This window comes from Trachinotus anak, unplaced genomic scaffold, assembly GCF_046630095.1.
Source record: "Trachinotus anak isolate AG129_WGS33_773 ecotype Australia unplaced genomic scaffold, CSIRO_AGI_Tana_v1 ptg000019l, whole genome shotgun sequence".
NCBI lineage: Eukaryota > Metazoa > Chordata > Actinopteri > Carangiformes > Carangidae > Trachinotus > Trachinotus anak.
Genome location: NW_027273870.1, coordinates 2,049,140 through 2,064,034, shown reverse-complemented (window position 1 = coordinate 2,064,034; position 14,895 = coordinate 2,049,140). Strand labels below are relative to the sequence as shown.

General features: G+C 40.7%; 1 protein-coding gene across 2 annotated transcripts in view; it reads left to right on the top strand.

The window, feature by feature from the left end:
• Positions 1-14,895, top strand: part of LOC139636876 (E3 ubiquitin-protein ligase SMURF2-like) — a 59,731-nt gene that overhangs the window by 10,836 nt on the left and 34,000 nt on the right. For both annotated transcript variants that reach the window (XM_071505259.1, XM_071505260.1), the window contains exon 2: positions 13,180-13,218. In XM_071505259.1, the coding sequence (XP_071361360.1) occupies positions 13,180-13,218 (39 nt within the window). The remainder of the gene's footprint in view (positions 1-13,179; positions 13,219-14,895) is intronic.

Sequence of the window (14,895 nt, the reverse complement as noted above, 5' to 3'; positions counted from 1 at the left end):
TTGTGCCACACATTGCTACCCTCCACCCACACTCAACAAAAAGTCCTGGACTCTACCATCAATGTCAGCTAGGCTCAGCTGAATATTTATGTGTACACAGAGATGAGGAAAACTACTGTATCCTGAAGTAACCTCTCTCCATGCTATTCACACTCAGAGTGACAGGAAACATGGCACACACTGCCCCGTCGCCCCCTCTGCTGTAGCTGCCTGTGTCTCATCATTCTGCCTCACACATCTAACCACTTCTGTCTATAGGAAAGTAAATGGAATGGCAACATAAATAGAGAAATACCAAGTACAGGTGTTATTTACTGTACGGACTTGGCACTTTGCCCGTGGCTGTGCTATATTGTCAGTGGGTGGTGGGACTGAGTATAACTGCTGACATATGGGACATGTAGGCCTTTTAACACGACATACATTTATTTGCGTCCAAACGAGAGATAAATCCTCCCCTTTCCCCTACTCCTTCTGCTCTGCTTTACACTCATTGTAATTGAATGATATAACTTAAGAGTTGTTATATTCTGATTCAAGTGTGATCTCCAGATTTGGCATCTCGCCGATTTTTCATGGGATGCATGACGCATGGTTCCCAGCAAAAATAGACTCGGAAAACACCCGATGATGGTGATAGTGACATTAAACCAGCAACATTACATAAAACTGACACCTTTCACCATAGTTTTAATATCTAGGCTGAATCTGAATACGACACAGACATAAAAAAAGGTATTTTTTAACCGTTTTATCAACTGCATGTGGAGACGGTGGAGGCCTTGTGCACTAGATGGTCATAGCAGAAACCCAACATAGGCTAGAATTTAATTTAACAGGTGAAGGGCAGTATTTTACTGGCACATTCTTTCTTGCTCTGTGTGTGTGGCTCTGAACAAGCTTTAAAAAGTTTTATAATGAATGGAAATTCAAAATTGAAGTATTGATGACCATGTCCAAGGCAAACTCAATGTAGAAAGATAGAGCTGGCGGTAGCAGCGACGGAGCCAGTGTAAACACATACATGCGTGCGAGCCACAGCAGTTTAGTAATGCACCGGCCACACACACACACTCACGCAAGGCAGGCACTGTGCCCTGAGCGTAAGCAAAGCAGTGAAATGACGTTTGGACTCTGCAACGGAGCAGACTGGGGAAAAAAAATCCCCATATTATGGAAAATATTGCAATATTTAATATTATTGAATATCGACTGAAGCCTACCTTTGGATGAATTTTTATTTATTTGATAGTTAAGCTGTAAAAGAGAAGGATGAGTCTTTCTGTTAGGAGTATATGATCAGGAGCAGTATCACAGTTTGAGTTTGAGGAATTTGAATGTTCCAGTAAATTTTGACAGTAAGCCAGACTGGACTGAACTGTCCACTGGCTTGGCAAGAGGGAACCTTTTTTTTGTTTTGTTTTGTTACACACCTGTACCTTCTGTGTACCTTGTACCTTCTGTCTTGTAGCTAAAGGGTCATCATAGCATGATGCCTTACTTTGTGGCACCATTCATTTGTATTAGTGCCTTATTAGGCTTCTGTGGAAATCAGAATACATGTCTGGGCCTCTGAGCATGTTAGCATGTTGTTGTGTGCCTGTGACGTTGTGGTCTCAGAGTCTCGGGTATAAACCATTATTTCAGTACATAGGCTGTCCTCAGATTTCCTTCCTCAGTGGTTGTGGGATGCAGAGAGGACTGGCATGTTGTATTACCCAGGCCTCCATCAACCCCTGTCTTCTTTTAGTTTTCCTCTTTAATTTTCCTTGTTATATTTCGCAGCCTCTTCTTCCTCTGTTTTATTTGTCCCTATCCTCTCTTCCATCACTGAAGCTTTCCTCTTTTATTGCTCTCTTTCTTTTCTCCTCCTCTTAGTGCTCTCTAGATCCCCATCTCCCCACCTCAACCTCTGAACCACTGTTTTCCACTTCATAATCATGGTCGTCATCTTATTCTGCCCCTGTCTTTTCTCATTCCCTTGTTTCTAAGGGCTAACACTCCATGCACAGACAGTTAATAAATGGACCCTGGCATCCATATGGGAATGAGCACACACATATACACACACATACATGCAGCCTGTTATTTTTGTGCACTCACACACTAACACACAATCCTGTTGGATGACGTAGTAGTTGTGGTTTGAGGCACCTTAAGGAGACAAGTTGAACAAGCTTTGGTGCAATGCCTGCTAAAAGAGCATCATCACGACTCTTGTTTTTTTTTTTTTAAGATGATCTAAATAGGACAAAAAACAAACAGCTGAAGGGGCTAATTTCAGTTTAGGTGAACCACAGTCTCCAGCACGCACAGTCACAATAAGCAACACCCTTTATCCTGTCTTTGTGTCCTCTTTTGTCCCCGTCCACGTATCAATGCAGGGAAAACCCTCCTCCTGTCCAAACCCACATAGTTTGACACTGTGTGAATCATATGCTTTGGTCTCTGGTGCTTAAATATTGACAAAAAATTGCTTTACTGCATTCCTGAGACAGTTGTTGGATGAATCATATACAGTATGGTCCGTGCTCATAAAGAGGCTGGCCCAACTCTCTATTAGCTAAAGCACGTGTAGATAAAATAAGCAGCCATATGTCTACCTAATGAGTCATATGGGAATGACTTTCCTGTGGTATGATATTACACCTGACTGTATCTAGGTTCAGCCTTCATGCTTCCTATATGAGTATTACATTTACTTTGTGACTCAGACTTTAGATGAGCTTGACTCCCTCCAGCTTATTTCCTCCCCCTTATTTCTTTTATTTCTTTATCCCTCCCTCCCTCCATCCCTTTCTCTCTGCTTCGTGTCACCTTTCTTGCTTGGTTTCCTACCATCTAAACCCTCCATCTGTTCACTATGAGGCAGCTTGCCTCCACCTAAAAACTCATTTAGCTTATTCCCCATGTTCTTTTCTAATTCTGGTCTCTCTACATGTCACCTCCTATCTATCGCTGGCCTCTGGTCAGATTACCATGGCAGCTTCTTATGGTGCACAAAGTAGCTGGCAGTATCTGGCCTCTCATGAATATGTAGTTTTGGGGGTGTATTGTGTTGAGTATGTAATTTACATACTCGGCTCTGACTGGGCAGATGTGTCCGCCACCGCCAGACACACCAACAATGCCGTCGATTTGTTTCCACGTGCTCCTCTTCTTTATGTCCCAGTAAGTTGTAAAAGAGCCAGAAGCTGGAGACCTCAACAATCATCTTTTTCTCCATTTCGTTTAAAGTTAAAAGAAAGTTTAATGGTCCCTTGCAAAGTATAGTATTAAACAACTCTTTGCTTCTGTGCAGAGATCATTGTCCATCAGCTCAACCTAATGTGTGGTATGTTTTCGTGAGTGAGCGAAGGTTCAGCAATTTGGTTCATTTTGACCTTGAGTACATAGATTGGACTGTCTACCGTCAGTTTACTCTCGTTTGTCTCTTGAATTGACTTTATATGGACTGTACTAAAAATAAAATAGCAGAAAAATGAATGATTTTTTTTTTTTGTATCACCTTATACCAGCATTAGATTTGAGGGTCTAATAGCTGCTCAGTTTTAATATAGTAATGGGATCCAAGGCCCCATTTATGGAAGCATTTATGTTGAACCAGGTGAGCATGAAAATAACACAATACAGCTCATCAAAGTTGAAATGGTTGGACTCCAGCCTGTGAGATTTGGATGAGCCACTTCAAAAGGTTTTCAGACATTCTCCTAATAAAGCACCCTTAGCGATTTAAATGTAGACTTGTAAGTAAATTTTACAAATGCAAAATTTCCCATGTGCACACAATGAATTTCCAAACTAAATTCTGGTCTCCTTTGCTCATTCTTTTATCCCTCCTCTTCTCTGCTGTCATCTCCTCTTATCTCTCCCCGCCGTCCCTGCTACTCCTTGCTCAGTATAAACACTGTGTCACTGCCAGAATATCATCACTCTCAAAATTCCCTTGTCCAAATTAACTTCTCCCCTTTCTTCCCCTCCCTCTGCTTTGCCATATTCCTCTCCCTTTCTTCCCCTCTGCTGTCTGCGTTCCACAGATTTGTGACTCTAGATAGACCTCTCTCTTCCTCTCCTCACATTCCTCCCTTCCTCCTCCTCCTCCATTCCACCGTAGATTCCCATCTCCAGATGAACATTTTGTCTTTACCTTCTCACCCCTTATCCAACCCAGCCCTCCTCCTCCTCCTCAATGTAGTGACTACGTTCCACTCCACAGCTCTGACTCCAGTTTGTTGGCGTCTCCTCGGGGAGCCAAGAGGAGGGGGAGAAGGAGGAGGAGGAGGAGGAGGAGGAGGGAGAGTGTCAGCTGTAGACTGCTGGCCTCTCAAATGAATGACATAATTGGCATCCCGAGCATTCACTGGGCTGGAGGAAGGCTGAGGGTGGGAGGCTGGGGAGGAAGTGCAATGTTGATTAGAAGCCCAGTTTGGCAGCATTGCCCAATTTTAGACACCCATAAATGCTAATTCACACCACAACATCATTGTTTTTTGCATTGTGCACTTGAAGCAGTAACATAAAGTTGGTCACGTACACACAGAGCGCTTGTGCTTGACATTTTGCCAACATGTATTCTGTCTTCTACCAAGTGAGCGAGCCTGCTAGGGAGGTGTGAGGAGGGGAAGAGGAAGTATTTTGTTGAACTATTGAACAATACTGTGAATGAGACAGCATGGGGCTGTAGCGAGAGTCATAACAGGAGCAATGACGCAGAATGTGGGCCTTCCCTTTTTAAATATGACTGTCACTAATGACTGGGGATGTCATGGGGTGTGTAAAGAGCAAGTTTGAAATCAATGTAAAAGTTTTCTTTCTTGGGCCTTGAGGAAATGTGCTCTATATGTGCATAGAGAAATGTTTATATATTGAATGATTTTGCTATTTTTCTTGAAAAGTCTAGAAAAGTTTGGAAATTTGCACAGTGAAAGATCTGTGAAAGAGTTTGCCCTGAGTAGATTTTAGACTCTAGGCTTTTTCAGGCTCTCTAGACATCAAACATTTTAAGCAACCCCAAACCACACTGTTGACCATGTTAATATTTGGCTACCCTTCAGTTTTATGGGCATAATTTTGTGATGATTACACACCAGCACAGCAATTAACAAGCACATTAGCCGGTTATAGAATCACAATTTGAGTTATGTTTTGGCTGTGATACTCACTGACATGTTGAATAATTGTGTTGTATTAAAAATTTTAAATTTATTATTGGACTTAATTTTGGCTGTATTGGTAAGGAGGGGAAAGGAAGCTATTGATACCATTTAGATGATATTTTTCTGTTAAGTCAGGTTGTATTTTGAGTGCTTTAATGACACAGAGTTTAAATCAAAACAGGAGCAGGCAGGAATAGTGTTTTCAACCTTCTTGGCTGCAGGCTACTATGCTGTATTGCAGGTGGAAAATATGAAATGTGAAAATTGGCTTGTTCCCCTTACATTAAAACATGTGAACTGAGTGAACTGAGCTGCGCGTAATGTCCACTGGAAGCAGCTGTATTGTACTCCTGCTCTGCTGCGCCTTTTGGTCGCAGCCATCCAACGTACCAACGTGTTCAATGTGCCACGCAAAGTAACGGGAAGTCTTATACGCTTATTAGCTACATTTGTGCAGTCTCATTCTGTATAACTTGTCCTTGTATACCACCTATACAGGAAACCAAACATGCCCTAAAATAGAGGATGAAATAAAATGATCAGAAAGGATCACCACTATTCCAAAACACTTTTCAAAATGGCATCAGCATCCAGGCTCCGCACGGCTTGACTGTCCTGTCATTGTAGTGCTGCCGGAGAATTAATTGAACAAATGAACCACAAAATGGCTCTGCTTGACCGCGGAGCTGGCAGCGCACAATCATGCAATCATCCGCTGGAGTTACTGACAACAACTCCTTTGGTCTAGGGCAGAGCAGCCCAGCTCTGTGGTTTGATAATGTTAATGCAGAGTGCGAGAGGCGAGAGGCATGCTGGTGGTTCGGTGGACTGTACAGTGCAAATCATACACTTTTGTGAATTCGTGTCCTTTGTCTTGTCATCCCCTGTCTTTACAAACAAATTTTACAGTGCCAGAATCTGCAGGCGGTTTAATCAAACTTTATATTCACTTTAACTACACTACACTTATGCAATGACAAAGTCAGCCATCATTTTTCAAACTTATTGTTTAGTTCAGCTTTGAGCCTTTACAATTTTGCTTGTCATACAACTCCTACAGTGCTGTTCAGAGTGAATACCATCGTGAATGAATGACAGATTCTTACCACTAAGTGTCTTGATAAATGCACATTGGGACTGTGCAACGTTTGTTCTTGTTTAAAAAGTATGTTTTTATTTTGTGAATTCAGAGTATCAAGCTAAAAATACCGGATCCATCAAAAGAGTGCACTCTGTGAGGATTTAAAGGATTTAATCATCTAACTCATCCCACCCCCCTACCCCTTTTCCCAACAAACAGAGTGAGGCGTTAAGTAGCCATTGCAAATGGCAACCTGGAGTCTCCCTTGAGAAAACAAGTGGGATTCCCTTGACACCCCCCGCCTCTGTCTGTTTACAACCTTTCACCTTTTGACCAGAACTAATGCCAACCTTCAGCATGACCTTTGTATTCAGACAGACGGAGATGTTACAAAGCTCCCGCCCCTCTAACTGCCTCTCTTTGAGGTCAGAGGAACATTGTGCTTGTTTTGTAATGACTGCTAAGGGACTTGCTGTAATAGACAATGTAATTATCACACATCATTGAGCAAAGATTTATTTAAATTGCAGTGTGGCATCAGTTGGGCTGCATTTATACTGTAGAATATAATATTTTATGAAATATATTAATACATCACATTGATATCAATTGGCTGGACATATTCAAAGTCACTGAGACTTCAGAAATAGTCTCTTCACTTTTATATCCTCTTTTTTCTAGTTTTCAAATGTAGGTTTTCAAGCTCAATAAAGGTGGAGGCTTAAATGGTACACTACCATTTCCCCTGGGGATACAAAGCTATGACCTCTAAAGCCTGAGGACATAATGTCTGGGTCAGTGACAGGGCACTGTCTGTCTCCGTGTCCCTTAGCTGCCAGACAGTGGTAAAGCCATTATCCTCTATGTTAGTTTCTTAGATGGATAGGCTTGGTTGGTGTGACTGTTAGTTTGATTTATGGCTGGTGTCAGACTGTGGAATGGGGTAACTCACCTACAAATGGTCCCAAAACAGCAGCTGTTTTAAATCCTTTTAATAAACAGCAAAGTCGGCCCCTCTTTGACCCTTTAACTACTATCACAGATTGGTTTAAGATGAGGGCAACTTTGGGTGGTCGACTGACGAAATGAGCAATGTGCTGTGAAAAGTTGTAGTTTATGTAAGCTCTTAATAGGTTCCTTTTCTTTTGGAGCAGATTTTTCCCCCAGATGAATGTTGAGAGACAAGGATTGTGAATATGAGTACAATTAGATTTTGACTAAACAGTGGAAAATATGTTGGTCTTAATTGATTAAGGTAATACAGTGCTGTGCAAAACAAAGTAAAATGAGTATGCTTTCAAAAATAATACCATGAATATTCTTTATTAGTTAACTTCATGCACAGTGCAGTGAACAAAAAAACCTAAATCAAATCAACTCGGTGTGACCACAGTTTGCTTATCTCTTCGTGGTCTATCGCTCCATGTAATCTCACACTGACTTTATGATATTGAGATAGGTTTGAGCTCTGTGGGAGCCATGCCATCTGGCGCAGGTTGTCTTTTTGACTCTGACGGTGTGTTCAGGTTATTGTCATGCTGCATGGCGCTGAATTTAAACACCTAAAGTGGCTTAAACCTTTACACGGTACTGTCATATTATTGTTGGACTAAAATACCGTTATGCAGGTGTTTGTCTTGTTTGAGAGTGAGAACACAATCTGGATTTAGGTGAAATTGAATTGAAATCTGATGTGGTCAGATGTTAGGAAGAGCTACATCAGTACCAGAAAAGGTGTAAAACAGTCTTAACCATCTTGCTTCAGTAAAGTTACAGAGATTGCATCTGCCAAAACTATCTTAAACGTGGAGGGAAGATCAGCAACCTAAATCAGTAAAGAACGTTGTGAGACCATATCACTCATCCAGTACTCGTCAACACAGGTTTCCTTACAAAGTTAAAGATAAAAAATACTTTATCAATCCCTGTAGGGAAATTATAAGTGGTAACCAAATACAAAAGGTGTAATCATTACTTAAGGATATTACTCAGCAGTCTTATTTTAGCCCCTTTGTTTTAAACCATAGTGTAGTTTAAAAGGGGACTAAAATAAATGTTAGTCAGAAATGATTTGTAATACTTCTATAAAACAGTAGTCATCAGAGGAAGTGTCTTCACAGAAATATTTAGGAAGGTTGATCAGAGGATGGTTGTGTTCTGCTCCCCTCCTTTGTTGTTTGCAGGACTCTGGTGTGCAGTCAGATTTATTGTCTCTCATTGCTCAAGTGGGTGTTTGTGGTGGAGATGATGATCCACAGACAACACGGGGCGGCCTCACCCCTGGGCTCCCCGGTCGTTTACTGATTCCCAGTTGACCCAGCTTTCCGTGTTAGGATCTGAATGAGTTTGGTCCTCTGCCAGCCCGGGGTCACCATGGCCTGCCTGCTCACGTGGCAGCTATTCAACACTGCTAGATACCCACAGGGTGTTGAGACGAGATTTGATTCCTCATTGATGCTAGGATCCACAGCGGTAGAGATTATCAACATATTTAGCCATATTTATCTAAAACCTAGTGGGGTTACTGTAAAATGATTTTGCAATATGTGTCAATACGTCAATACGTCAATTAGAGGTTTTCAGAACATTTCTCAGACCATCTTTGTTTTCACAATATACAAAGTCTTAAGAACCCACATAAATTAACATAGGGTAATTGAGAATTGGTCTGTTTTTAGTCTGCATATTATTTTAGAGACCACTAGGAACTACTTGAATCATTTTTTTGGAAGCAAAACTAGGGCTTGAAAAAATTATTTTACAGATTCGTTGAAGCAATTACCCATTTCCCTTTGTTCGTTCTCCAACTCATGATGTTTTAGATGGTAATTAGAACTAACATAAGCTAACCTATTTTCTTATATCTTGTCTGTTTTTAATTTCTCTTTGTACTTTCCTACAGTACTGATGGCAATGCTTTAGCTATTGCAGTTCACTGCTGGAGCTGTGTAACATGCAAAGCCAGAGAGCCCTTCTGAGAATGAGTCTTTTTCCAGACTTCATCAGTTGGACTTCATCAGTCCATCTATAAAGCAGATTTCAATTACAAGAATTTTTTTTTACTAGTTTCAGACATTTTATAGAAAAAACAAACGATCGAGAAACAATCTTCAGATGAATCTATCATGAAGTAATTGTTAGTGTCAGCCCTAATGCTGATAGACACACACACCTCTAAATGGCTTTGTCTTGAACTTTGTCATCACATCTATGCTCATGATATGCTCAGTAGCTCGTTACCTCACTTTTTTTTGTTTCCACCGATAGATTTATGATGTACCTTGTAGAACTACTTGTGGGATTTGTTCTCAGCACAATATTTGTGCTTCCCAAAATCATAAAAACATTTCTGGTAGTTTTTATCTCTGAAAACTTTGTCGTTATTGCTTCATTGTGTAATTTATGAACCTATTCATCGTCATCAGTAGCAGCAGCCTGCTGTGCCTGGCAGCACAGTTGGTGAGAGGCCATTGATAACAGCGAGAGAGGCTTTTCTTTCTGTGGTAACTGTGGCTGAGACAGTGGAGCAGTGTGCAGGTTAATCCCCTAATCTTCATTAGCATAGTTTGGTAGCCAGAGAGCCAAGTACGCTCAGATGAACGTGGTAACTACTTAGTGTGGTGGGCATCCACGGCACGTCAACTGTACATTAATCAGAGATATTACAATTGTTTAACAGCCTGGTTTTTGAGCCTTTAAATTACTGCCCAAATCCCCAGTTTGCTCAATGACTCTTTTTTTGAATGAAGTGAGATGACATAGGAGTTAAATCAGAATATGATGGTATGTAATTTAGGATTTTTGAGACAAGACTGAGCATATTCAGATGCCATAGAGTTGAACAAAGAAATATATTTGGCTACAGTTAAAATATTTTTTTCTGAATTGAATATGCTCATGATAATATCAGTCTACTCCTAAGCCAATCCCTGTTTAGTCTCCAAAAAATTAAGGCCTTTGTCAAGTATGCTAAATGTCATACTATGGGATTCAGGTTTCTCAGTATGAAGCTTGTCAGCTTGTAATTGCCTGGATCCTCGGTTATTGCAGGTTACATCAGAAATGAACTGAAGCCATGCTCTTCTTTTTCTGTTACACAGAATGATCTCAGATGTACATAATCACAAGATTTTGGCCTCAAATTTATCACTTTAACATCTGAAGCTAATACCCTGGAATCCATGTGTGCAACATGGGCTTATACATATATATTTAAGGCAAGTGTTTAGGCTAAGAATGATGACCCATTTAAACTTTGGTGGCTCATTTTGTTTCTGAGACAGATTCTCTGCCCACAAATGTTCTGCCAAGATTTCAGGCCTCTGTTTCTCCTGTTTTTCCCCTGTCTGCCAACAACATGGTGTCCGTTTTGTCCCACAGGAGGTTTTTCTGGCTGCCTCCGATTTGGCCTGCGCCCATACTGTCGGCTTTGGCAGTGTAATTTCCCCTGACAAGCTGATGGTTAGTGTTCATTCAGTCGGCCCAGTCGGTGTAATTTGGTTTGTGTTGAGATCGTCTGTTCCCATGTTGTGATTCTGTTGGATTTGTCTGACTGTGTCATTTTGGTCACTGTCAAGGTCTCCACATTGAATGGGTGTAATACGAGGTTGGTTTCCCAGGCCTGTCCATATCTTTTACAAAAGTGTTGCTCGTTTCTCCTTCGTGGCAGAATCACAGACTTGGACATGATGTATTGTGTAAGTCATGTACACGATGTGCCTGACACACCACGGGTTTTGCTTTATGTGCTTGAAACATGGAACAATAAGAAAGCCTCTGATGCAGGGATGTCATGATACTAGAGATTCGGTAGTTTGCATCAATACCAGTTAAATTCCATGATTCTTGATACCAAATTCGATACCAAAGCAAGAAACAGAAAACAGGGGCTGCTGCATACAGTGCGCTACGCACGAAACATACAAGAGGACAAAACCAACACTTCTGTGACAGCTATGATTACTGCATCGAGGTGGTGCCTGACCTCCGTGCGCACACACACACACACACACACACCTCCATTTAGTCAGTGTGCAAGCAGTAGTTTAACCAAGCTGAGAGCGTTATATTTTAACAGACTGAACAGTAACGACAGTAGCCTACTAATGTTGTGAGCCCCCAGCTCATATTATGAGCTGTTGCTACATTAGCCTAAACAAGCTAATGTTAGCCTTTGTTGTTGTTGTGTGTGGAGCGTTGCTACAACAGATGGCAGCTGTCACAGTTCACAAACAACAACGGTAACATTTCAGAACATGAACATTTAAACGACATGTTGTTAATATGAAGTTAACAGCTGAAACTCACTCAGCCTGAGTTCTGTACAGATCCAGACGTCTGTCTTTGAGCTGCTTAGATAACTTTGAGGTGTTTCTTCCTTTCATTTGAAATGCTCTGTGTTTCTGTTTGCATAATGACTTTTGGTTGTCTATAACTTGTCCCTAATGATCTGCGTCAAATAGTACTGACTAACTTTTGACGTCCCTAAGTGGTTTTGTAATTAATTGTCTTGCTGGGAAACATTGCAGCCATGTTTTTTACATTGTGGGCTCAAGTAACTTGTTTTCTGTTTGCTGACTTGATTTTTAAATTAGTGAGGAGGCTAATGTTCTACAGAATGAAATAGTGAATACATTTTTATTACTTCCATGTAGCTGGTCGGACTACTTTGATGCCTTTATTATGATACGTTTATGTGAACATCTGAAATGTATTCTTAGCCCTTATCTTATTGTCTAAATCAAGCTAATGCGTGTCTATGATGTAAATCCAGTTTTCAGGCTGATGATTTGCCTTTACAGCCCATTTAGCTGCGTAGGCACCACTGAGGATCTACATCTTCTGTTTACCATCCATAAATCTTGCAGTACCAGATCAAATAAGGCAGGTACTCTTCTACCTGCTTACTAAGGTCATGATTTGGTTGGAAAAGAGAGGGGTCTACCCATGAACATGAATCTGAAGCAGTGAATATAAAAATAGATGGAAGGGTGGAAGCATTTGCAGAAAGATTGAGAACAGTTTGTGAGTTTTTATAGACTTGTGATTAGGCTGCTGGTCTGTCTGTTGACAGTCCACAATGCTTATTGAACTCCCTTTCACATGTCTCAAGTTCACTGATGTTTTTGTTGCATTCATTGTGTTAGTTTTCTCTGCCATTGCTCTTGAATGTTGATGCTTGACCCAATTTGTCTCGCTCTATAACTGTCACAGGATTGTCTAGCCAGTTCCAAAGAAAGCACTAGTCTGCTTCAGTTCACCTAGGTCCTACAACACACCAGGAGGGAGGCATTTGGAGAGGGAAAGAAAAAAGACAAGAGAAGAACAAAGTCAAACACAGACTAGCTGTCTTTCTTTCTCTGTCTCTGCTGAAAGCCATTGTATGTTGTCTGTGATGCATACCCGTAGGGACTCGCTTCATACAGGAAACGGTGCTTGTCTACTCAATATTTTACAAGGAGAAACTCTCAAAACTGTTCTCCTGGCCTGTAATGGACAGTGAGGAAGGACAAACCAATATGCAGGGCAAAAAGACGGCAGCAATTACTGAAAGGAAACTGTGTCAGATTTTACAGCTAAGACAGAAAATGTTAAATAATGAAATCTGGGCTTTTACTGGAAAAACTATCAGAGAGAAACAGTTAGCCTATTCAAAATGTTGAGTAAAGGCTAAAACGCGTTTACTGTCACTCACTGATGTGTTAAATATAAACGGAACATGAAGATTAAAGGAAGACGTAATGTCACATACTCTTGAAGTGTTCTTCTTTTATTTTCTTTAATTTGAAATACATGAAATACTAAATATTCTTTGTATATTCAGTTACCTTGAAGGTTTTAGTGTGGGCAATAGTTGGCCTATTTTTTTTTATTATTATTTAATTTGTACACATCTCGTTTTTTATCTGTCATTAACATCTTTCTGTATTTCTTCTCTTCCAGTCCTATGTGCAAAAAACCTGGCAAAGAAAGACTTCTTCCGTAAGTAAAGTCTATTTTTACGTGTTGCTATTCTTGTCCCATTCCCCCCCTTGTGCATTAGAATGGGCTTTGTCAGCAGTGGCAGCTTGCTGGCTTTTGAAGCCATGCTGTAAATGAAGTCCCTTAGGAGCTGTCAGTCTGTTATACACAGCAGGAGGCCTGGCACACACCGGGACCCACCGCTAACCTAACTTCTAGTAATAGATACCAGGTCCACTGGCATGGGAGCCATTGACTTAATTAAAAAGGTTTTAATGGAACTGGACAGAAATGACACCGAATTCATCCAAGTCCAGCCCATGACCAAGCCCAAATGGCAATTACATGAGAATAAATGCAAATTTTACACTATAGACAAGAAGACATTTTAAACTCTGACTTTGCATCGTGCTTTAAAAATGTCACATATGACACCAGATCATCAATTTTATATGGGAGGGAAATAATGAGACTTGCATCCACACCACAAACGCGTGATGGGACCTGATGGGATAAAACAGAAATGCACACAAACACCAAAATCGAAACGCTGACAGAGAGCATCTGAGGGAGGGTTGTACTCGGTTGTCTTTGTGGTTTGTTATTTACAGTTAGTTAACGTTTAGCTTTAGGGCTTTTCATCAGCCTCTGTTAAGGTTATCAGGACAGACGGCCATTCTCTGCCGCTAGCATTAATGTCAGAGGTGATGTATTATTTAGTTCTACAGATAAGACAGTTTTACAAAAGGATACCTTTTTCCAACTCGTATCATTTACCATAATTGCATATTATGCCCGTGGTAAAAGCACTTAATTGCAACAGTAGCAGGGTGTTTACCCAGTGGGTTGGTTCACCATTAACCTGGAAGTCATGGATACACAATGGTAGGTTCATTTTTGTCTAACGTGCTAACACACATACACGCAAACACACAACCACAGACAGGGAAGTCCCAAGACACAATAGAGGTGACTGAACAGGTTTGACTTGTGTCAAGTATCGGTGCCCAGAGGTGTATACTCTGACACATTTAAAACACACAAATGAACAGTCACACAGACCAGCAAAGGAAATTCCAGATAAACACACCAAGAAGAATCGCTTATCAGATTTCCACCCGAATAATACTGTGATACTGTGAAAGACTCGCGCTCCCTCTCTTTGCTGTGGAAATGTTTCACACAATTCATAAAGGGCAGTAACAGTATTCACTTCTCAACTTTAGATAACTTCTATTTCTATTTTTGCATTGGCTAAAAAGTCTTTTACATGATCAACCTGTTTAACCAGCTTGTCCTGAGATAAGCTTTGAAAGGTTGGACAGTGATAACGTGAGTGACATTGACCCAAACTAGATTAACTGAAACCATATGAAATAGGAAGGTGAAATAGAAAGTTTTCCTTCTGAGTTCAGAGCCCTCTCAGGCTGCCACAGCAAAATGTGGGTCTACAGTCAGTCTGAATGGGCCGTTGAGCAGGTTTCATGACCTTCATCCCAGCATGAGTTGAATTCAGGTCAGGCACCGTTTGACTTTGGTAAACAAGTGTATCTGTTAGAGATGTAGATCAATTTAATCTTTAACGCCGTTTAACAGACTTTAGTCTTAAAAAAAAAAAAGGCGAGAGAGCTTGTAGAGAGAACTGAAAAGTAACTTTAATAGGTAAATGTGTCATTTTATGGTTTAAAGTAAAGAGTG